This window comes from Myxocyprinus asiaticus, chromosome 7 (assembly GCF_019703515.2).
Source record: "Myxocyprinus asiaticus isolate MX2 ecotype Aquarium Trade chromosome 7, UBuf_Myxa_2, whole genome shotgun sequence".
Classification (NCBI taxonomy): domain Eukaryota; kingdom Metazoa; phylum Chordata; class Actinopteri; order Cypriniformes; family Catostomidae; genus Myxocyprinus; species Myxocyprinus asiaticus.
In genome coordinates this window covers 7713398-7738756 of record NC_059350.1, presented here as the reverse complement: position 1 = coordinate 7738756, position 25359 = coordinate 7713398, and the positions used below count along the sequence as shown (strand labels likewise).

Genomic DNA, 25359 nt, shown 5'->3' with positions numbered 1-25359 from the left:
CAAGTGCTTACGAAGTGCACAGTTTACCTTTGCCTTCGGGTATTCGATCTCATTCTACGAGGAGCATGGCATCCTCATGGACTTTGGCTAGAGGTGCATCCATGGAGGACATTTGTATTGTGCAAAAGCAAGCACCTTTATGGAGCCCATGACGTAGCTCCCTAGGGGCATCGCTTAAGCGCCATCAGCCAATTAATTGGTGTGATTGTATAAGGGCTTCAGACTATGTGACACTCAGGGTGTGACCCAGTGCGATTATGCAGTGTCTCGTTCCCACTCAGGGAACCAGGGTTACACTTCATGTAACCGAGACGTTATAGCAAAACCTAGCCTGTTATGATTTGTATAGACCAGAGGTTCCCAAACTAGGGCCTGCGTGCCAAAGTTGGCCCATGATGACCTTTGATTTGGCCCACTTTACCAAAATATACTGTATATATATGGCATTGATGCAGCTCTTCATTTTTAATTATTCTTTTTGTTTTAACATTTTTTTTTATTTTTTTTATTTTTATTTTTTTTGCATTAAAAAACTATAGCTTATTTGAAAAGTAGAGAGTATAAGTAATTTAATTTTTTGTATATGCATACTTCAGTGACACTTCAATAAGTGCTGTCTGAAAATTTGCTCCACTGGCCATCCCAGGTGCCACCCCAAAACCTTCACAATGATTGGCCAGCTCCAAAATCGTAGGTGTGCATTCAATCCACCAGACTGAACCTAGTTGGTTTAAAACAGAGCTAGAACTGAAGCAGTGTCAAATAATCAGGTGGACTCGCGGAACAGTGCGCGCAGTCATCCGAAATGAAATATGGCTTGAACGCGCACTATACGTTGTGCAGTATTTCATATCCATATGAATGCAACCACTGAAGCACACCCATGAAGTAGGCTTCATAATGTCAGGTGAGGGAGCATTTTAATATAAACAATGGTTCCATTCACTCCAAACACCGCACAACATTACGACAAGCACTATAAGTGAACAGACCAGTACTCTCAAAAATCCCTTTTCTGCCCTGCCAGCTAGACCAAAACGGTAATGTAGTAAACGAATTCTTCATATTTCATCTTCTTATTCAGACTAAAACCCGTTTTGGGGTGTGTGTATAACGTCTGTGTGCATCATACTGTAATTCGTTTGTCAAACGTGAGGTTATCTCGTTTACTTGCAACTATCTGCCTAAAAACTGATAGCTGCAAGTTTTTTTTAATAACCATAAAATACAATGCCATATTTCGGCAGGTTCTTAATCATAATCATATTTTGGAGTCAATGAAATTAATAGGCCTCTCAATAAACTGTCGCAGCTTTTATTTCCGTTCAGAATGTAATGCATTCAGCCTTAATACATCGCCTCTTAAGAAAAGAAGCAAAAGTACAATTCAAGGTTTTGATATCACAACAGGAAAACAGTTTTAATGTAAAATAAAAGTAGGCTTAAATGCATTAATGTCACAGTCTGTCTCCCTCATGTCTTCCTAGGACTCTTATTTTGAGGTTTTCCCCCAGACTATATCTCCCATAATTCACTGCCCTCATCACTTCCATCTGCTCCTCATCATCCTCACCTGTATTCCATTCCCTCATTTAGCTCCTTTTGTATAAATATCCTCTAGTTTTGCCCATTCCTTTGTCAGTCCTTGTATTGTAAGGTTTTATTATCTTGTATTGATTCCTTGTTTGATATCTTCCACTCCAGCATCAACTATTACAAAATCTAAAGTTACTCCTGCTTCTTCTCCCTTCCTCTCCACGAACCAGCGTTACAATTAACTATGCAAAAACATTTGACAGCATTGTTTAATTAAATAATCCTATTACATTTGGCAGTCACAATAAATGGTAATACTGAGTGAAATCCAGGACAATGTGTAGCCTAGGTCTATGATAAGAAATATATTTAATATCTATGTCACAAAACAAAACAATATCCTACTTGATAGTATTACGTCATGCCATTGTATCTTCATCTCTCCAAACTGCACAGAACTACGTGTGTTCAATGTGAGGAGAAACGCTGTTCTTAAAGAGACAGTAACCATGTTTTAACAGACACTTACATTTAGTCATTTAGCAGACATTTTATCCAAAGTGACTCACAAATGAGAAAGAGACACAACATACATACAAATTATATTGAGATCAATTATGTGCATTGTGCAGGTATAGGACACTTGATGATTTTAATTTTAGAGTTCTGTGTGTTTTGCAGTATTAATATTTAATAAAAAAATAATACAGTTTGATATATGCAGCATTTACTTTTGGCCCACTTCCCACAATCATGTTTGATTTTTGGCCCTTCATAGGAAAAAGTTTGGGCACCTCTGGTATAGACGATCACAGCCATACCCTCATGAAACCATCTAAATATAAAGAGGATGATGTCTTGGCAGCACATTTGACAGGAAATCCCAGATTTTGCACTCATCAAATTATTTATGCTCTTTGTATATAATTATGTCAACTAACATTACCTGTAATGAAAAAAAAAAAAAAAAAAAAAAAAAACTCTTTTCATATGTAAGCATTGTTTGAATTTTAATATGAAATGAATTGCTAATGAAATTTCCCTTTCTGTGTTTATGCATGTGTGTCTCTCTTTCTCTCTAAAGGTAACTGAATACAGTGAGTTGGATGGTGGCTTGCAGAGATGCCAGCAGTGGACAGTGTTTGCTGTAGGCACATGTGTCACCAGAGAAAGATTGAGTCTAATGTCTTTGGAGTAACTACAGTATGAAGCCAAAGAGAGCAGATTGAGCTGGTTATTATCCAAGAGAAGCAAGCCATGGTGATGATAAACTTTCATTTGTACACAAGAGGTACGCTGTTTGCATAATACTTTATAACGAGGGCACATAATGTCTTATGGAGCAAATCAAAATGTATTGTTATGTTTGCATTAGCCATGCTCTTGACTGCAATTGCGTAACAGGCGCACACATACAAACACATAGTTACAGTTCCCTGGGCACTGTTGAAAGTTACCTTGAGATGAACCCGGTAGCATTGATTGCTCCCTAATCTGCAGTCTCATGTACCTTCCAGTAAACTCTCGCTCACTCTTTCTTTCTCTCTAGCTAGGCTGTCTTAGAGCCATTCATCGCTAATTGACGCTCATTTCTCACTTCTTCTCTCCCTCTCTTTTTACTCTAGAAGGGATCACAAATCATCTTATAACTAGCATTACTGTTCTGAGCTCTCATTTAACTGGAGGGGAAAGTTTTAGCAGTGTTTTCTGGAATAGTCTTATGGACTGAACGGCTAGTTAACACTGCTTAAAAATGAATTAGGAATGATTTTATTATTATTATATTTTATTATTATTATTATTATTATTATTATTATTATTATTATTATTATTATTATTTTAATACTTGTATCTAGTTAGTTCCATTTTGTATTGAATTCTAATTTCACTTATTTTATTTCCAAAGACACAATCATTTGTTGCTCCCCCACTATCCATGCAAAAGCACTGTGATACAAAAAAGATACACTGCATAGAGAGAGCACCTTGTTCATCAACTTAAACTTTGATTATATAATATGTGTGTTTCTTTAACTTTGGGCACTTTCATGTCCCAGGGGTAATTATTTTATTAAATCAAATAGATTTATTTTTTATTATGAAATGAAGGATTCCAAGTTACCATATTTTTACAATTTATTTCTGATATTTTTTAAATGCCTTTTATGTGTAGATTTAACAGTTTTAGCCTTGTCCCAGGCCCAGACATATAATAGCATGTTTAAAACTATGATTATCTAAACAAGTAGTGGATTAAACATATTTTTTTTTTTTTTTTTTTTTTCAATATTTATTGTGTAAAATAAAAAAATAAAAAAATGATTGTCCCACTGTTGTGTTCCACCAATTTTTGTGTACTTGTATGTGAAGAGGATGCTTGAGAGATGAAATATGAGATGAACTGGTGTTTAAAAAAAGCAATACAAAGAAAATCAAGTTAAATATCACTTGTGAATAGAATATATATATATTTTTAATGGATGTCATTTCAAGTCACACTGTAATTTTGCCAAATTATGCAAAAAAGTGTGAAAATATTAGCTATGATGATATTAGCGGTTGTATTTTTTCAAAAAAAAAAAAAAAGAAAAAATCATTTCCACACCTATTAAGCACAATACAGAATTTGAGAAGTGGTGGAAATGGCACTGTGGTGGGAATTTTTATGACTTTTTTTTTTTATGAATTTTTATGAAAAAAAAATGACATAAATATCATGTGGTGCATGTACATACATGGTAACCCATTGTTAAAAAAACAAATAAAATAAGCTTGCAAGAGTGTGAAAAACATTTGAAAGAGACCAAAGTTGAAGAAACTCCAATAAATTGTTTAAAGAAAGCCTCTTTTTTATTATTATTTTAACCATATCCGTAAAATTTTAGAGTAAACTTTAAAGATGAAATGTGTAATTTATTCACAATTTGTTCTATATAACATGCATAACCCCTGTCATTAAAAATGCCTTAAAATCCCATAAATTGTCATTTTAAATAAATAAAAAATATACGAGACCCTTCTTGATTTATACTTTATTTTAATCTACGATTTGAAGGTTACTTCAGAAAATTACATAATGTTTTATTTTTTTATTTTTTATTTTTTACAAATACTGTAAGAAAATCAAAATACAATAACAGGGACTTATTTCATTTAATAAATACGATTGCACCGAACAGAAACAATTCCACGTAGCACAGAGATGAGGTCAAAGAAAGATAAAAAAAAAAAAAAAAAAAAAAAGAATTTCACACCAAATTTATATGTATATATATATATATAATCTTTACAGTAATAAAACTCTTGTCTTCTACAAAAATAATCTTGCTTACTCTTTAGAGATAAGTGGCAGCACTGGACTTTTATTTCTTGCCTGCCACAGTTTGTCCATTTAATGCTCATAAAGTGTCTTGTTTTGTAGCCAGTGGTACTGAATTCAAAATGTACAACTTAATTGAATAATTAATGAGTTTTACACCCTTAAATTTGGGGTCGGGTAGAAATAATGACCTTTAATGTCTGGATCTTGACTGATTCAGTTATACGTTAATTACATAGGTATCACTTTACAATAAGCTTCTATTTGTTAACATTAGTCAATTATTATTTTATTTTATTTTTTCATCATGAAGTAATAGATTTTTAATTTTTTGCACAAATCTTGATTTATGTTATTTTATCAAAATACTATTGTTCATGTTAGTTTATAATGCATTAACTAATGTTAACATATGCTTTTATACATAACTTTGAATGTAATATATACTATATATATATATATAGTTTGATGACTTAGACCAAATAATAAAGAAAAGCAGCCAATAAGTGCCCGACATAGATGGGAACTCCTTCAATACTATTTAAAAAACATCAAAGGGTGATACCTCAAGAAGTTGGTTGAGAAAATGTCAAGAGTACATGTCTGCAAATTCTAGGCAAAGAGTGACTACTCTGAAGATGCTATTATTCTAAAATGTGAAATATATATATATATATATATATATATATATATATATATATATATATATATATATATATATATATATATATATAGTTATTATATATTATAGTTATTGAAAACAATGAGAATAGTAAAAGTTAAATGTCTAGACGTGTTAAGATAATGAGAACTGGGGGATAAATGTGCTTAAGTGTCCTAGAAATAATGTAAAAATTCTAAAATTCTTAATGGTCCTAAATGTAGGCTCCATTTTCTTTATGCAAAATTTAATTTCAGAATGTTTTGTATATATTTAGGGTTAAATATGACATTTTCTTTACAGGTTTTGTGAAAATCACCCATTAATCAAGATTAATACATGCTATAAAAGTATTGTTCATTGTTATTTCATATTAACTATTGTGTTACCTAATTTTAACAAATACATCCTCATTGAAAAGTGTTAAATTTTTATGTGCTGTTGGCACTGGAAAAAAAAAAAAGAGAAAAGAAAAGAAAAAATAATGATATTGCTTTTGTGCCCTTTACAGCCCTCCCTTTACCCTGCTCTGATTTGATTGAGATTCAGTTTCAACAAAGTATCATCATCCATTGTCTCATATGTTAAATACCACAGATTGTTTGTGATATTATGAAAATATAATCTGTATTGTGATTGGGACTCAAGTCTGTAGTGAATTGTCTCAAAAGTAGTTAGCTGATATTTATATCTTAAAAAAGGTGAAGTACAAGGACAATTACATGAAAATTATCCATTCAAAATTAGCTTTTTAGCATGCAGTTTTCAATATCCTGACCATTCAGTAATAAAGACCTAATTTACATTCATTGACATATGAAAAGATTGACAATAGCCATATTAGAACATTGATATTCAAATGAAGACACATTGAATGGGATGGGAAGGATGTAGAATTAGTCCATAGATGTTATAACATGGAATTAAGTGAAAAAAAGAAGTAAAATATTTGTACTGAAATAATGTCAAAGACATTAAGAGTACCGAGAGATATCCAGTTCAACTAATAGTCAGTTCATCAGTTCTAGTACTAAACTCTGTCGTTTAGAACTATATTCCCTGTCACTGTTATTTTCTCTGTTCACATGTAAAGAGGGCAAAGTAAAAACATTTTTTTTTTTTTTTTTAAGTCTTAAATACTTATATGCACTTACACATTCATACATTCATATAGGTCAGCCTGTACAGTTCACTTTTGGTATGACATGAGAATGAAATAAACAGCAAAACAGCACATGCATGGTGTTTAACTGTGCTAAATGGTAACAAATAAATATCAGAACTCACTACGAGTGCACATAAATTATTTCTAGCAAATTTTTAAGCACAGATATGGGTGGGGTTTTGAGACACCATACTCAAATTTTCATATCATTATGAATATTAATATGGCAACACTTGCAGTGTCAGAAATTAATATGGATTTGATTTTCAGGGCCATTTTTTTAATGTTTATTAGGGCACATTATAATCTTTAACCATTTAAAAGCATTATATTTATGCCAAATATGTCAATATAATAAATTCCTTCGTACAAATTCTCAAAAATGAGAATTTATTACCTTTTACCTTAAAAATTAATTCAACATCAACTCAAATGTTATGCAATGATACGTATAATTAGGACTGTTTTATTGAAATATGTACGTATATCAGATGTTGCAAAAAAAAAAAAAAAAAAAAAAAAAACAATTACTTAATTTGGGGGCATATTTTGCCCCCTTATTTGTTTTTTGTATTTTTTGGTAATTTTTGGTGGCATTTCTGCCCAGAGCCCACGTTAATTTCTGACCCTGAACATTTGGCACAATAACATTAGCTAATGCATTAAGAATCATGAACTTCCATTTAACATTTTTTATATATATATATACACACACTACTGGTCAAAAGTTTTGAAACACCTACTCATTCTTTATTATAATTTATTTTTTTCACATTTTAGAATAATAGTAAAGTCATCAAAACTATGAAATAACATAAATGGAACTATGGGAATTATGTTGTGACTAAACAAAATCCAAAATAAATCAAAACTGTGTTATATTTTAGCATCTTCAAAGTAGTCACCCTTTGCCTAGTATTTGCAGACATGTACTCTTGACATTTTCTCAACCAACTTCTTGAGGTATCACCCTGGGATGCTTTTTAAACAGTATTGAAGGAGTTCCCATCTATGTTGGGCACTTATTGGCTGCTTTTCTTTATTATTTGGTCCAAGTCATCAATTTAATATATATATATATATATATATATATATATATATATATATATATATATATATATATATATATTAAAATTTTTGTTTTATAATGAAATAAATTAATATGGTGGCACAATTATATTTTTAAACTTTTGACCGGTAGTGTATACTAATATACAGTGTGTGATTATATATATATATATATACACACTACCGGTCAAAACTTTTGAAACACTTGACTGAAATGTTTCTCATGATGCTTAAATGTTTGAAATTAGTTTTGTAGACACAAATATAATTGTGCCACCATATTAATTTAACTAAAATGTAATAAAAAAATGAAATTGATGACTTGGACCAAATAATAAAGAAAAGCAGCCAATAAGTGCCCAACATAGATGGGAACTCCTTCAATACTGTTTAAAAAGCATCCCAGGGTGATACCTCAAGAAGTTGGTTGAGAAAATGTCAAGAGTACATGTCTGCAAATTCTAGGCAAAGGGTGACTACATTGAAGATGCTAAAATATAACACAGTTTTGATTTATTTTGGATTTTGTTTAGTCACAACATAATTCCCATAGTTCCATATATGTTATTCCATAGTTTTGATGACTTTACTATTATTCTAAAATGTGAAAAAAAAAAACCCATTATAATAAAGAATGAGTAAGTGTTTCAAAACTTTTGACCGGTAGTGTATGTACAAATTAACATTAACCAATATTGTAAATGTATTATTTATTATTTTGTTACAGCATTAACAAATGTTGATGGATACAACCTTATAATAAAGTGTTACCATTAATATTATATAAATATTAATATTATAATCATTATTTGCTTGGACATAGTGTCTTGAGAACATAATGCTTAATGTTTACAAAGCATGTCTTGATACAAATCGGTAAACCAAGAAGTTAATTGTTAATAACAATGTATGAAGAATTGATTTGACTAAGAAAATCAACTAGAGTGCTCAGATGTTGCAGAGAATCAAAACAAAATAAACAAGCTTGAACTTTAACCCTGTTTCATAAATAAAGTCACGAAAATTAGTGGTAAAACCATAATTTGCAATAAAGTACATGTTAAGTGACAGCATGACAGCATACACTCGAGCTGGCATGAACTCCACAAGTTCACAAGTGGACTCCGACCTTTTAACCCCATTGCAGTTTTACAAAATAAAACCCAGACAAGGTTTATCATTATCATTAATCATTTTGCAGTTTGATATTAAAACACTCCCAAAAAGTCACACATCAATATGTTACTCTCATTAATACTGTATGACCACTGTTAGAAATACAAATAAAAAAGACACCTAAGAGAAAACAAGAATAATTTTCTGATTCCACTCTAGGACATGCTGGTCTTTCACTCTAACTCTGTACACACTGGCAATCTTTATAAATTAACGGCTTCAAAAACTGTTCTCATTTTGAATACATGAATGTGTAAAAAACCTGTACAAAGTTTGTTCTAGTATTCACAGAGCACAGTAAAGTTAATGTCCAACATGCACAAGTACTGAATAAAGCTTGAAACCTTTGTGTCCGCAAGTTTTCGACATGACGGAGTCCAGAGTTCAAACGTCGATGTATGTAGGAAGATCCGATGAGAATTTGACACGTGGATGAGGTTTGATGCATTCTGGGCAAAGAGAAAAACAGACATTGATTTGGAATTCTTAGCATATTCAACAAGTCACAGGGTTACTATAATCTCAGGCGGCACACCCACATTGATGATTGACGCACTATCTGATGCATATTGCACATTAGTCTGCACACGCTGCTCATGCACAGCTCTGTTCTGAGCACGTCAGGTGGTCATTCAAAGGCGATTGTTTACGTGACTTTACACAGAACGTTCCTGCATTTTTCTGCCAAAATAAAGGTTCCAGGGTTTATCCCATAGCAATGTCAAGAACAAGTTAAGAAATTATTAAACAAATATTACATGTATAATAATAATAATAGTACAATGTACTAATAAATGCACAATGGCCAGAAAAAGTATGTGAAAAGTATAATCCCTTTGGAATTACTTGCTTTTATTTATACATTTGTCTGAAAATCTGGTTTGATCTTCATCTAAGTTACAATAGTGAACGAACACAATCTGTTTTAACTAATAACACACAAAATATTGTAGTTTTTTGTACATACTGAATACATCATTCAAGCATTCACAATGTAGGTTGGAAAAAAGTATGTAAACCCCTAGGCTATTGACATCAACAAAAGCTAATTAGAGTCAGAAGTTGGCAAACCTGGCATCCAATTAATGAAACGAGATTGGAGGTGTGGGTTAGAGCTACTTTGACATATAAAAAACACTTTAACATTTTGAGTTTGCTATTCACAAGAAGCATATGCTGACGTGGACCATGCTTTGTGGAAAAAATATATCTCAGAAGACCTACGATCAAGAATTGTTACTTTGCATAAAGCTGGAAAGGGTTACAAAGTTACCTTAGATATTCATCTTACCACAGTTAGACAAATTGTCTCTAAATGGAGACAATTTAGTACTGTGGCTACTCTCCCTAGAAGTGGCCGTCCAGCCAAGATGACTCAAAGGGCACACCGCAGAATGCTCAATGAGGTAAAAAAAGAACCCTAGAGTGACAGCTTATTTTTTATTAAATAAATTTAAACATTAAAATGTTACTAATACATCATATATAATACATAATAAACTATATAAATAATATATTACAGATATTTTTTATAACAATTATAATAATAATGGGGGGGGGGGGGGGGGGTATAATCTGATGCATAATCTGGGCCTGACTCCACCAATATCAGTTCCAAGATGAGTTCAGTTTCAAATGGGAGTTTGTTAACCCTCCTATGGTATTCGGTAATTTTTTACCTAAATACACATTTTTTAATTTTATAAAATTTGTTTCCTTTATCTGAGCAGTACGACACTTGGTGACTATTCCTACATTTGCCATCTGAACATACAAATAAAATAAAATTGGGCTTGTTTTGATGTCTAAGTGGTCATAAAAAAAAAGCGACACCTTTAGTATCCATGGTCAAAATTGACCGACCATTGAAAATGAATGGGAAAGACCAAAAAACAGAGCAATTTTATTGATTTATTTTGATCTATGAAATACAATCCATAAATCAGCCACAATGCAAAAATAAATAAATAAATAAAAAATAGAAATTGCAGGGTGAGCCTCTAAAACATCCTCAGTGCAAAACTATGGCGTCATTTTTATATCACCAGAACTTGAAATAGCCTCTGAATTCATGATCTTGAAAAAAGACTGGATGTAATTTGATGTTATCGAAAATTTTTGCTGTTCATTTTAAATATTTTAAATTATTTTGTGTGAATTCACCTCCAAAAAATGTAGGTTGTGAAATTCAAGTTTTTATTATTCAAGTGGTGGATTTCAGGTAGTGAAATTCAGGTCTCAATATTCAGGTTGTTGAACACAGATTGAAAAATTCAGGTGGCAAAATCTGAGGATGATATGTGTTGCATGTCTTGGCTGTTTGATAATATCTATTATATTTATTATAATTATATTTCACTTTCTCTTGCACATTTGTATTAGTGTTGAATGAAAATATAGTGAACTTTGAATGTACAACACAAATTCTGCTCCTAATTGTTTACATCAGTCTGGATTGCTTGAGTTAGCATGCCATCTCACTTTTTTATATTTTTATCAAAATTCTGGATAGTCTAACCTCATGTGTAGATTTGTAGAGTACTGATGATTTGCCAGTGTCTTATTTATTATGTTTATTTTCAGGCAGACCATGTTACCTTCATGATAATACATATCTGGGCTCCATCTATATACTTTAGAGAAGTGTTCAGTAATATGTGCATTTGCATTGTACCCCTTACTAAAATTAGACAGCAGTATTCCATTATAGTTTATTTTGTTTTGCATGTAATGCATGCGTGAAAGATAAAAAGTGATCATTACACGACTCATTTAACCTTAAATGTCAGTCTTTTTCTTCCTCACATTTTCTTTTAAGTATTAACACAAACACACACACACACACACACACACACACACACACACATGTTTGTGCAGCTATCATTATGAGGACTCTCCATAGACATAATGATTTTTATACTGTACGAACTATAGATTCTATCCCCTAACCCTAAACCTACCCCTAAACCTAACCCTCACAAAAAAACTTTCTGCATTTTTACATTTTCAATAAAACATCACCTAGTATGTTTCTTAAGGGATTTAAATTATGGGGACACTAGAAATGTCCTCATAAACCACATTTATAGCATAATACCCTTGTAATTACCAGTTTGAAACCTAAAAAAAAACATATCAATAATAGTACAGAGGCATATAAAGTATTCTTTGTCTTTTCCTGTAGCTATTATTAATCAGGTATTATTATATTAATTTCCTATACACTCAATTTGTGCATATACCAAATCACTGTATGATCACGCTGCCTTTGTGACCAAAATTTCATTTACTTTCAGACAGTGTGCTGCGCAGGATGCGACAAAAGCCAGCAAAAGTTTTGTTTCTATTTATAAATCTTGAAAAAGTGATACTGCTGTTTACTTACCAGAGCTAACATTTTATTTTTCTTTCATTAAAGTTTTATCTTTCAGGTGACACGGCTTCATTTCACCCAAGTCAAGCAGCGATGAAGGGGGAGAACAGAAATATAACACTTGTATGTTTCTTCTTTATTTAGACATTTCAGTTATCTGTGTATCAAACAGTACATATGTTCATTCATGTATATAAGTTCATTACACCCAGACTATGGTATGTCATGATTGTAACACATTACAATAATAATAATAATAATAATAATAATAATAAAAGCACTATAATGTCAATTTACAGTATATTTTTGTATGTGTATATTCTAATGTTGGTCAATAAACAACACATAAGATTATGAAGCACATACTTTATTCACACCACCAGACTACAATGTACATGTACATTGCTTTCGCTTTTCATGTGTTCTTCATGAGTTAAAAGCAGCTCTTACATTTACACAGACATCAATCAGACCAAAAAACAACAACAACAAAAAAAAAACATTTGAAACTTCTGAATGAGAGATGTTTACGGTGATGTACTGCTGAGCTTGTCCGGTGTTATGGATCAACTGGGGATTGTGTTATCTGGGCATGTATGCGTGCTCGTGAATAATTTTAATGGCCTTTTCAGCAGATTCATTCAATGTGAATTGCCAAGGAGCAAAGAAAAGATGTTTTGCACATTATTAAAAATTTAGGCTATATATATTTACAGCTATATATGTATAATATACTGTATATATTCATTAATACTTTAAAATGACTTTTGAGCTGTTTCCATCACTTTGCAATTGTCTAAGAGAGAGATGGATTACATCAACGCTCGTTTGCCCTTCCTTGCATTCCCGGATGTCATCCTCGCATTTTGCCACCTGAATTATTCAACCCGTATTCAACAACCTGAATACTGAGACCTGAATTTCACAACCTGAAATCCACCACCACTTGGAATCAAGATGGCGCCGAGTATGGCTGCTGCGTTGTGAGCTCCGACACAACATAGCAATGTTTTGTTTGTTTTGTTTACAATTCTTATGTTTTTTGTCTTGGATGTTGTCTGCCTTATTGTCTACGACAGACAAACACTTTTGGACATTGGTTCAGCGATCTCACACCGAAAACCGGACTTCACATTCCTCAATGCCGACCCGCTGTTTACAAACACGCAAGCGGAGCCCTTTGTCTGGGCAGCACGGCCGTGGAAACGCAGGAGGAAAAGGGGAAACAGAGCCGGCGTTCTCATCGGAGTAAGACGCCGCGCAAATCGACCCCCGCTACCCACTATTCTACTGGCAAATGTTCAGTCTCTGGATAACAAGCTCTGCGAGCTGAAAGCGCGGATCTCTTTCCAACGAGAGACGAGGGACTGCTGCATTATCTGCCTTACGGAAACTTGGATGTCTGCGGAGATTCCAGACTCAGCCATTGAACCCGCGGGGTTCTCCATGCACCGAGCGGACAGAGCGAAAGACCTCTCAGGTAAAACTAGAGGAGGTGGTGTATGTTTTATGATCAACAAATCCTGGTGTGATCAGAGGAATGTACATTCCATCAAGTCTTTCTGTTCTCCTGATCTGCAATTTCTTATGCTTCTGTGTCGACCATTCTGGCTACCGAGGGAATTCACAGCGGTCATTATCACTGCTGTGTACATTCCCCCACAAGCCGACACAGACCGGGCACTCAAGGAACTGTATGGGAGTATAAGTGAGCAAGAAACCGCGCACCCTGAGGCCGCGTTCATTGTGACCGGGGACTTTAATAAAGCCAGTTTAAAATCAGTCGCACCAAAATATCACCAGCACATTAGTTTCAACACACGAGGGGACCGGGTTTTGGATCATTGCTACTCTCCGTTCCGGGATGGCTACAAATCCCTCCCCCACCCACCATTTGGCAAATCGGACCACTCTTCCATTCTGCCCGCTTACAGGCAGAAACTGAAACAGGAAGCACCCACCCTCAGAACGATCCAGTGCTGGTCGGACCAATCAGACTCTATGCTACAAGACTGTTTTGATCACACGGACTGGGAGATGTTCCGGTCCGCCTCTGATGACGACATCGAGCTTTATGCTGATACCGTAATGTGTTTCATCAGAACGTGCGTAGAGGAAGTGAACTGTACGAATCTATCCGAATCAGAAGCCGTGGATCAATAGCGATGTTTGCGCGGCACTTAATGTGCGGGCCTCCGCTTTTAATTCCGGGAACGCGGAGGAGCATAAACAAGCCAGTCATGCCCTCCGAAAAACTATCAAAACAGCAAAACGCCAGTACAGGGACAAGATTGGAAGACAGTTTAACACCACCAACTCTAGAAGCATGTGGCAGGGAACTAACATCATCACGGACATTAAAGGGAATAAAAACTCCGCCATGAATACCGCTGCCTCTCTACCGGATGAGCTAAATACTTTTTATGCTCGTTTCGAGGGAAATAACACCACCCTCACGGAGAGAGCTCTCGCGGCTGAAGCTACAGAGGTCAGTTCACTCTCCGTCTCTGTAGCGGATGTAACCCGATCCTTCCGACGGGTGAATATCCGCAAAGCCGCAGGCCCAGACGGCATTCCGGGCCGCGTCATCAGAGCGTGCGCGAACCAGCTGGCTGGTGTTTTTACGGACATTTTCAACCTTTCCCTCTCTTTGTCTGTAGTCCCCACATGTTTTAAAACATCCACCATTGTGCCTGTTCCAAAGCAATCCAAAATCACTTGCTTAAATGACTGGCGTCCTGTTGCTCTGACCCCCATCATCAGCAAATGTTTTGAGAGACTAATCAGAGATTACATCTGCTCTGTCTTGCCACTCAATCTTGACCCGCTGCAGTTTGCTTACCGCAACAACCGCTCCACTGATGATGCCATTGCATCTACAATACACACTGCTCTCTCCCACCTGGAAAAAAAGAACACTTATGTGAGAATGCTGTTTGTAGACTACAGCTCAGCATTCAACACCATAGTGCCCTCCAAGCTAGATGAGAAACTCCGGGCTCTGGGCTTAAACAGCTCGCTGTGCAGCTGGATCCTGGACTTCCTGTCAAGCAGACGCCAGGTGGTTAGAATAGGCAGCAACATCTCCTCCTCACTGACCCTCAACACTGGAGCCCCACAGGGCTGTGTTCTCATCCCACTACTGTATTCCTTGTACACACATGACTGTGTGGCAACACATAGCTCCAATGCCATCATTAAGTTTGCTGATGACACGACAGTGGTAGGTCTGATCACTGACAATGATGAAACAGCCTACAGAGAGGAGGTGCACACTCTGACACATTGGTGTCAGGAGCACAACCTCTCCCTCAACATCAGCAAGACAAAGGAGCTTGTGGTGGACTTCAGAAGAAAAGACAGAGAACACAGTCCCATCACCATCAATGGAGCACCAGTGGAGAGAGTCAGCAGCTTCAAGTTCCTGGGTGTCCACATCACTGAGGAACTCACATGGTCCGTCCACACTGAAGTCGTCGTGAAGAAGGCTCATCAGCGCCTCTTCTTCCTGAGACGGCTGAGGAAGTTTGGAATGAACCGCCACATCCTCACACGGTTCTACACCTGAACTGTGGAGAGCATCCTGACTGGCTGTATCTCCGCCTGGTACGGCAATAGCACCGCCCACAACCGCAAAGCACTGCAAAGGGTGGTGCGAACTGCCAAACACATCATCGGAGGTGAGCTTCCCTCCCTCCAGGAAATATACACAAGGCGGTGTGTGAAAAAAGCTCGGAGGATCATCAGAGACTCCAGCCACCCGAGCCATGGGCTGTTCTCACTGCTACCATCAGGTAGGCGGTATCGCAGCATCAGGACCCGCACCAGCCGACTCCATGATAGCTTCTTCCCCCAAGCAATCAGACTTCTGAACTCTTGATCTCTCATGATCAATATACATCAGCACTGCACTTTATTACCCTTACTCTTATATCTCACACCGGACTGTCATAAATTATTTTATTATTATTATATTATGTCTCTCTTAACAACTGACTATCAACTGACAGCCTGAATGTCAATACAGTACAATACTGTACATTCTATATATATATATATATATATATATATATATATATATATATATATATATACTTTTTGTTTTATTTTTATTTTTTTATATATTTTAAATTTTAATTTTTATTGAATAATGTGTATCTATATAGTAAAAAAAAACAAAAAACAAAAAATAAACAAAAAAAAAAAACAGCGTATTGTATACTGTACAGTGTATGTTATTATTTGTATATTGTTGAGTGTAATTATGTGTATAACAAATGTTTAAATTAAAGTGTTGTGTTAATTTGATGTTATTGTAAATTGGTATATGTCTCATCACTGTCACGACTGCTATGTTGATTGGAACTGCACCCAAGAATTTCACACACCATTGCACTTGTGTATATGGCTGTGTGACAATAAAGTGATTTGATTTGATTGATCTGACTTGTATAATAAAAACTTGAATTTCACAACCTGAATTTATTTTTTATTTTTTAGGTGATATGCATTTAAAATTAACAGCAAATATTTTTGATGACATCAAATTACACCCAGTCTTCTTTCAAGATCATGAATTCGGAGGCTTTTTCAAATTCAGGTTCTGGTGATATTAAAATGACGCCATACAAAACATACACACCCACTCTCTCTCTCTCTCTCTCTCTCTCTCTCTCTCTCTCGTCTCTCACACACACACACACACACACACACAAATAAAACCACAATGCTAAACATCACAATGCACAATCAGCCACACTGCTAAACATACACACTCAGAAATTAAGGGTTGAGACGATAACACACTCACAATGCAGATCACACACACACACAAAACACACACGTTTGCGAAATATTTTTTTTTTACTGTAGAATGTTTGAAATTGCAAAATGTTTACTCTAATTCTTCTGATTTATACTCTAATTGCATTTTCAGAATTTTGCAGTCCATTTCTGTTTCTTGATTTTAATTTTCTTGACATTGTTATGCATTCTCTTTGAGTTATTACATTTTTATGTTTGAAATACATTATTGGTAGAAAATTGCTTATTCTGTTTATAGGCTGTTACTGGCATGACATGGTATTTCAAGTCATGTTATTTATATTTGTTTTTCACTACATAGCAGCAATCTGCCTCCAATTTATGTCAAATTATCATATTTTCTTCATGTTTCAAATAATAGAAGTGTAGGTTCTGAATAATTTTTTTTTTTTTTTTAAATAAAAAAAATTGCTTATTTGTATATGCAAATTCATGGTAGAATTTAGAGATGCACATGTAAATAAGATAAAAATAGCATAAAATCCCAAAATAAATGCATAATTTTATTGTTCTTACTTCAGGGAAGAAAAAATGGCATCTTTATCATCATCATCATCATAAAAAAAAAAAAAAAATTAAAAAGAAAATTAAAAAATGAAAAGGTTACACATCTAAACCTTCCGGTCAAAAATGACCGCTAATACCAAAGGAAAGTGCCATTTTTGAATACCATAGGAGGGTTGAATTCATGTCATTTGAGTTGCACAAACCCTAATGCTTCAAATCGTGTGGTCCGAAGTGTAGAATCAGTAGTGTGTGCAGAGGGCTTCTGTGTTATGTTCTAAGCCCACAGGTTCCAGTAACTGAGAACAGCATGTTAAGCAGTACTCACCGATGGTCTGAGTATTGGGCTCTGTGTCCAGAGGTTCCAGTGAAGTGAGCAGCTCTCTCTGAGAACTGCAGCTGGGTGTGCTGTCTGTGGGAGACACTGGACTCTGGATCATTTCTTGTTCTTTTTCGTCCTGCATCGCTGCATAGACGTGGAGGCCTGGGATCTTCCTTGAGGACAGATTTACAATGAGACACGGGCAAAACAAATGCCTTATGGTATAAGATGCATGTTTGTGTGCAATCCAGAAATGAGAATGGGGAATAAAAATCAGGGAATAAATAGGCATTACTAGTCAAAATTAATGATGTAATCATTTGTGTTTTATGTGTTGAATTGCTTTTAATTTCAATTTAGTAAATCCTCTTTCTGTCATTTCAAATCAAATTCCAGTTCAACAAACTGTTGGGTGAGGCCAATTCAAATCAAATTCTAACTCATGAATTGAAAGGCAGCCAATTCTTAAGTGCTGAATGTTGCCCAACACTAAAACGAACTGCTTGGGAAAATAAGGGTGAGGAGAGAATTCTAAACCAGTACATTATTTTCGGCTTTGTAATCCACATCACTTTGGATGTTAACCACAGGAAACTTGTGTTTACAGTTTTTGAGTGCTGTATACTGCGTTTGCAAGGTGAAGTCTGGGATTTTCCCCAGGGATTTTTTTTTTACATTTGTAATGGAATTATTACACGGTCGGATGTGGAAAAAATGACCTCTGTGTAAAAAATCTCACTTAGGAGTTGGAATTGAGCTTTTCTGCATAGGCTAAATCTAAGCCTCCCTTTGGAGAGGTGATTTTTTTCTACTTTGTCAGCATCATTACGGAGAGAGAGTGTCATGTAAGCAAAAACTAGAATAGAACTTAAGCTCAGCATTGCCTTTGAGAATTTAAAAGTACATTTATAGCACTAAATGCAACTGGAGAGGGACTTTGCAGTAAGGAAACTGAACTCAAATGGACAGGTAATTAAGAGCGTTTTCAGACCTGTAGACCGTTTGCTTTGTTCCAAAATGGGGACTAAATTGTTGCAATGTTGCATTTTCTTCTTGGTTCGGTTCGCTTTCACAAGGCAACATTTCAAAACGGGCCATAACTATGTCAATAAAAGTCACATGTGAGCAAGCTGTCCCCTTATTGGCCACTATGTTTGTTCACTGTTCCAGGATTAAGCTCATCCATTGATATACCAGTTAAAATGATATGCCTGTAAAAAATCAGCTCCCAAAAAAATCACGCTGCGGGTGTTCGTGAAATACTGGACCGGGATTGTAAAGCACCATCCCAGCCAATATTAGCCGATTGTTATTGTTCGCGACTATAGCTGGATACAGTGTTTTGAGGGACGATGTTTTTATTTTTTTATTTATTTTTGATTACGCTTTAAACTACTCTGTTTTTGCCATGAAAATAACCTTTGGTGCTGACATGGCATTACTTTCCATTTATCCATCCATCCGTCCATCAAATTATTTTGATGTGGATTTTGTAGTTACTGCATTTTCACATCAAGTTTTCTCTGAACCTTAGCATATGAGCCAAAGTTGTCTGTCACAGAACAGATCATAGTCTAAAAGTATAGCTCTGCAATTGCATTTTTCCTAGTAAAAATGTCATCAGAGAGCTCTGTGAGGATAATTCTTACTAGTAAACAAAATAAATTGTAGATCTCTTTCATTTTTATTTTTACAATTACAAATGCGAATAGAGTTCTGTAATTGGAATTCTTACTAGTAAAAATGCAATTGCGAGTAACACTGGGAGCATTAAAAGCTAAATCGGCTTGCATAAATCAGCAGTGTACATTTATTTAGAACTTTAAGAAACATTTAACCCCAAAAAAGACAATTTTTACATTATTTACTTACCCACATGTCATTCCAAACCTGTATGGCTTACTTTATTCTACAAAAGTAGATGTCTAGCATCGCTTACATACAATCAAAGTGAATAGGAAATGGAAAAACAAAAGCACCATAAAAGTATAATTTTTACTTCAATGATCCTTCAGTATCACTTTTGCCTCATTTTCCATGTCCTCTAAATTCAGACACTAGCTTTGTGTGAGAAAAAGATCCAAATTTAAATTGTTAGTTATTAAAAAATCTTGACATCCTCCCAAACTCATGGTGTATCTCATGGTGTATTCATGAGAGAAGTAGTGATGTCTGATTCAGGTCTATTCAATGAATTGGTTGATTTGGTTCACAAAACCAGCGCAAATAATTCATTCACAATTTGCTACTTTTCTTATGCATCTGCCACTGAGAGCTAAAACAAGATATTCAGCAAACAATTACTTGAATTTCAGTCTTTTTTTTTTTTTTTTTTTGTAATCCAGCGTCAATGTATGACTTCAGAAGACTTGAAATACAGTGCATAAGTCACGGTTAAGAAACTTTGATGGTGATTTTCGTTATTTTTGAGGCTTGAAAGTTCCAGTACCCATTTATTATAATTGCATGGAAAAGAGCAACATGTACAATCTCATTCTCAGAAACATCTTTTTCTGTGATTCACAGAAGAAGAAGAAGAAGAAAAAAAAAAAAATCATATAGGTTTAGAATTACATGAGGGTGAGAAAATGATGTCAGAATTTTTGGCACATGCTTAGTCTGAACAGCATCTCCTCATGTCTCTCTCCTGTCTTCAGATCTTGTCTTATTGACCTCTCTTGCCCTTTTCCCTCTCAGCCCAGTGATGGAACCAGTGCAATCATTTAACATTTCATAAAGGTCAACTTGAAAATCTCAAAGGGCTAAATATTGATAATGTCTATGTGCTGACTGACATTTCTCATTTGTTATGAACGCTAACACAAAAATATGAAGGCTCTGCAAGAGCAAAGTTGGTTAGTCACCACTCGACATATCTGGTCATTGGTTTACAGTATCTATCCAAATCACAAGGATAAGTTGTTTTAAACTTTCTTAAGAGCTCATTTAACCCACTTCACCTTAATGTGCCGATATGGAAACAGTTTATATATTGAATTTTTAAAAGGGTGAGGTTAGGGCATGTTCTGGAAAAAAAAAACAGCATGTGAGTCTATATAATATACTTGATAAGATATAATCATGTGTTGTTCCAAGTTCACATACCCCTTGTAGAATCTGTAAGAAGTGTAGCATTTAAAAAAAAAAAAAAAAAAAAACTTAAAAGCTATCATCTATTTATTTTTTTTTTTTCATTTAGTACCCTGGAGTTCCACATGACAAATGACACAAATTATCTTGTTAAATTGCATACCCATGATTCTTAATATTTAGTGTTGCTTCCACAAGAATCAATGAATGCTAGCAGTTTTTTTGTTATTCGCCTAATATTTGTCTAATATCTACTGTATAACAAATAGCATCATCCAGGCAGTATTAAAATAAATACATAAATAAATAAAATTAGATTCTGCAAACGTTTTGTAAACTTATGAGCCCAACTGTATGAAACCTACTAATATGAAGAGATTCAGAAACATTAAAAGCTAACATTAGAAACATTAAAGAAACTAACATTCAGGTTTTAAAAATGAATACCAGTACCTTTTGAATTTATAGATGAGGAACACAGCCAAACCCACCACAACCACAGAGAGGAGCATAAGCATAGCTGAGCCGCTGTGGTTCTCACTTGTGTCCACTAGAGGCGCTAAATGCAGGTAAAAAATAAAGCAGAAAACAAGAGTTACGTTTTCTGGTGTGTTTTTGGCCTTCATTTAAAGACATTCATATTACCTGCTGATAAATGGGCAGTGTATACTGTGATCTGGACTCCAGGTCTAAGTGTGAACTGAACTAGATTCTGATTCAGAGCACTGAGCACCAGTTCTGATAGCTGAATGGAGCAAAAGAGAGAAAGAGAGAGAGAGAGAGAGAATACATTCTCACAATCAATGTTCACTCCACGTTAGACAAGAAAATATTAAGACAACATGAATCGGCCATCTTATATTTGCAATGAAAAATTACTAAGGGTGAAAACTTTTCTCTAGGGAAGGGCTTAATAAATAAGCGGCCATGGTTATCACTTTTTGAGACAAATATTTAATTATTTTGAGAGAATATATCACAGATGACTCATCCACAATAATACCAGGAACATACAGTGAATATATATATATATATATATATATATATATATATATATATATATATATATATATATATATATATATACCGAAATGTTTCTCATGATCTTAAAAATCTTTTGATCTGAAGGTGTATGCTTAAATATTTGAAATTAGTTTTGAAGGCAAAAATATAATTGTGCCACCATATTAATTTATTTCATTATCAATCTAAAATTTAATGAAAAAATAAATAAATAAATTAATAAAAAAGTTTTTGAAATTGATGACTTGGACCAAATAATAAAGAAAGCAGCCAATAAGTGCCCAGCATATAGATGGGAACTCCTTCAGTACTGTTTAAAAAGCATCCCAGGGTGATACCTCAAGAAGTTGGTTGGGAAAATGTCAAGAGTACATTTCTGAAAATTCTAGGCAAAGGGTGACTACTTTGAAGATGCTAAAATATAACACAGTTTTGATTTATTTTGGATTTTGTTTAGTCACAACATAATTCCCATAGTTCCATTTATGTTATTCCATAGTTTTGATGACTTTACTATTATTCTAAAAAAAAAATATATATATATATATATAATAAAGAATGAGTGTGTTTCAAAACTTTCGACCGGTAGTGTATATATATATATATATATATATATATATATATATATATATATATATATATATATATATATACACTCACACTGGCGGCAAAAAAGTTTGGAATAATGTATCGGTTTTGCAGTTTCGGAAGGAAATTGGTACTTTAATTCACCAAAGTGGCATTCAACTGATCACAAAGTATAGTCAGGACATTACTGATGTAAAAAAAAAACAGCACCAATTGAAAAAAGTAATTTTTGATCAAATGACTGGCCCTATTTCCAGCAGCCATCACTCCAACACCTTATCCTTGAGTAATCATGCTAAATTGCTAATTTGGTACTAGAAAATCACTTGCCATTATATCAAACACTGTTGAAAGGTTATTGGTTCATTAAATGAAGCTTAACATTCTCTTTGTGTCTGTTTTTGAGTTGCCACAGTATAAAATTGACTGGCATGTCTTAAGGTCAATATTAGGTCAAAAATGGCAAAAAAGAAACAGCTTTCTCTAGAAACTCATCAGTCAATCATTGTTTTGAGGAATGAAGGCAATACAATGCTTGAAATTGCCAAAAAACTGAAGATGGATACAAAGGCGTACACTACAGTCTTCAAAGACAGAGGACAACTGGCTCTAACAAGGACAGAAAGAGACGTGGAAAGCCAGATGTACAATTATACAAGAGGATAAGTACATCAGAGTCTCTAGCTTGAGAAATAGATGCCTCACATGCCCTCAGCTGTCAGCTTCATTGAATTCTACCCACTCAACACCAGTTTTATGTACAATAGTAAAGAGAAGACTCAGGGGTGCAGGCATTATGGGACGAATTGCAAAGAAAAAGCCTTTTGAAACAGAAAAACAAAAAGAAAAGGTTAGAATGGGCAAAGAAACACAGACACTGGACAACAGATAATTGGAAAAGAGTGTTATGATCTTAACCCCATTGAGATTTTGTGGGATCAGCTAGACTTTAAGGTGCGTGAGAAGTGCCCGACAAGACAGACACATCTATGGCAAGTGCTACAGGAAGTGTGGGGTGAAATGTCACCTGAGTATCTGGACAAACTGACAGCTAGAATGCCAAGGATCTGCAAAGCTGTCATTGCTGCACATGGAGGATTTTTGGATGAGAACTCTTTGAAGTAGTTTAAGATGTTCTGACATTTAAAAAAAAAAAAAAAAAAAAAAATTGTAGTAGTAATTTTTCACGTTATTAATGTCCTAACTATACATTGTGATGAGTTGAATGTCACTTAGGTGAATAAAAGTAACAATTTCTTTCCATAAGAGCAAAATCTGTACATTATTCCAAACTGTTGGCCGCCAGTGTATATACAGTGCATCCGGAAAGTATTCACAGCGCTTCACTTTTTCCACATTTTGTTATGTTACAGCCTTATTCCAAAATTGATTAAATTCATTATTTTCCTCAAAATTCTACAAACAATACCCCATAATGACAATGTGAATGAAGTTTGTTTGAAATCTTTGCAAATTTATTAAAAATAAAAAACGAAAAAAAAAAAAAAAAAAATCACATGTACCCATGTACCCTTTGCCATGACACTCAAAATTGAGCTCAGGTGCATCCTGTTTCCACTGATCATCCTTGAGATATTTCTACAACTTGATTGGAGTCCACCTGTGGTAAATTCAGTTGATTGGACATGATTTGGAAAGGCACACACCTGTCTTAACAGTGCATGTCAGAGCACAAACCAAGCCATGAAGTCCAAGGAATTGTCTGTAGACCTCCGAGACAGGATTGTATAGAGGCACAGATCTGGGGAAGGGTACAGAAAAATTTCTGCAGCATTGAAGGTCCCAGTGGCCTCCATCATCCGTAAATGGAAGAAGTTTGGAACCACCAGGATTCTTCCTAGAGCTGGCCACTTGGCCAAACTGAGCGATCAGGGAGAATGGCCTTAGTCAGGGAGGTGACCAAGAACCCGATGGTCACTCTGACAGATCTCCAGCATTTCTCTGTGGAGAGAGGAGAACCTTCTAGAAGAACAACCATCTCTGCAGCACTCCACCAATCAGGCCTGTATGGTAGAGTGGCCAGACGGAAGCCACTCCTCAGTAAAAGGCACATGACAGCCTGGCTGGTGTTTGCCAAAAGGCACCTGAAGGACTCTCAGACCATGAGAAACAAATTTCAAAGATTGAACTCTTTGGCCTGAATGGCAAGCGTCATGTCTGGTGGAAACCAGGCACCGCTCATCACCTGGCCAATACCATCCCTACAATGAAGCATGGTGGTGGCAGCATCATGCTGTGGGGATGTTTTTCAGCGGCAGGAACTTTGAGACTAGTCAGGATCGAGGGAAAGATGAATGCAGCAATGTACAGAGACATCCTTGATGAAAACCTGCTCCAGAGCGCTCTGGACCTCAGACTGGGGTGAAGGTTCATCTTCCAACAGGACAACGACCCTAAGCACACAGCCAAGATAACAAAGGAGTGGCTACGGGACAACTCTGTGAATGTCCTGGAGTGGCCCAGCCAGAGCCCAGACTTGAAACTGATTGAACATCTCTGGAGAGATCTGAAAATGGCTCCTCATCCAACCTGATGGAGCTTGAGAGGTCCTGCAAAGAAGAATGGGAGAAACTGCCCAAAAATAGGTGTGCCAAGCTTGTAGCATCATGCTCAAAATGACTTGAGGCTGTAATTGGTGCCAAAGGTGCTTCAACAAAGTATTGAGCAAAGGCTGTGAATACTTATCTAC

At 35.1% G+C, this 25359-nt stretch overlaps 1 protein-coding gene across 1 annotated transcript in view; it reads right to left on the bottom strand.

Annotated features, from left to right (window-relative positions):
* Nucleotides 1–8415: 8415 nt before the first annotated feature.
* Nucleotides 8416–25359, bottom strand: part of LOC127444079 (VPS10 domain-containing receptor SorCS1) — a 310619-nt gene continuing 293675 nt past the window's right edge. Inside the window, exons 24-27 of the mRNA XM_051703250.1 lie at nucleotides 21684–21783; nucleotides 21492–21597; nucleotides 17955–18121; nucleotides 8416–9374 (exon numbers count right to left, since the gene is read on the bottom strand). Of these exons, the coding sequence (XP_051559210.1) occupies nucleotides 9310–9374; nucleotides 17955–18121; nucleotides 21492–21597; nucleotides 21684–21783 (438 nt within the window). The 3' untranslated portion in view covers nucleotides 8416–9309. The remainder of the gene's footprint in view (nucleotides 9375–17954; nucleotides 18122–21491; nucleotides 21598–21683; nucleotides 21784–25359) is intronic.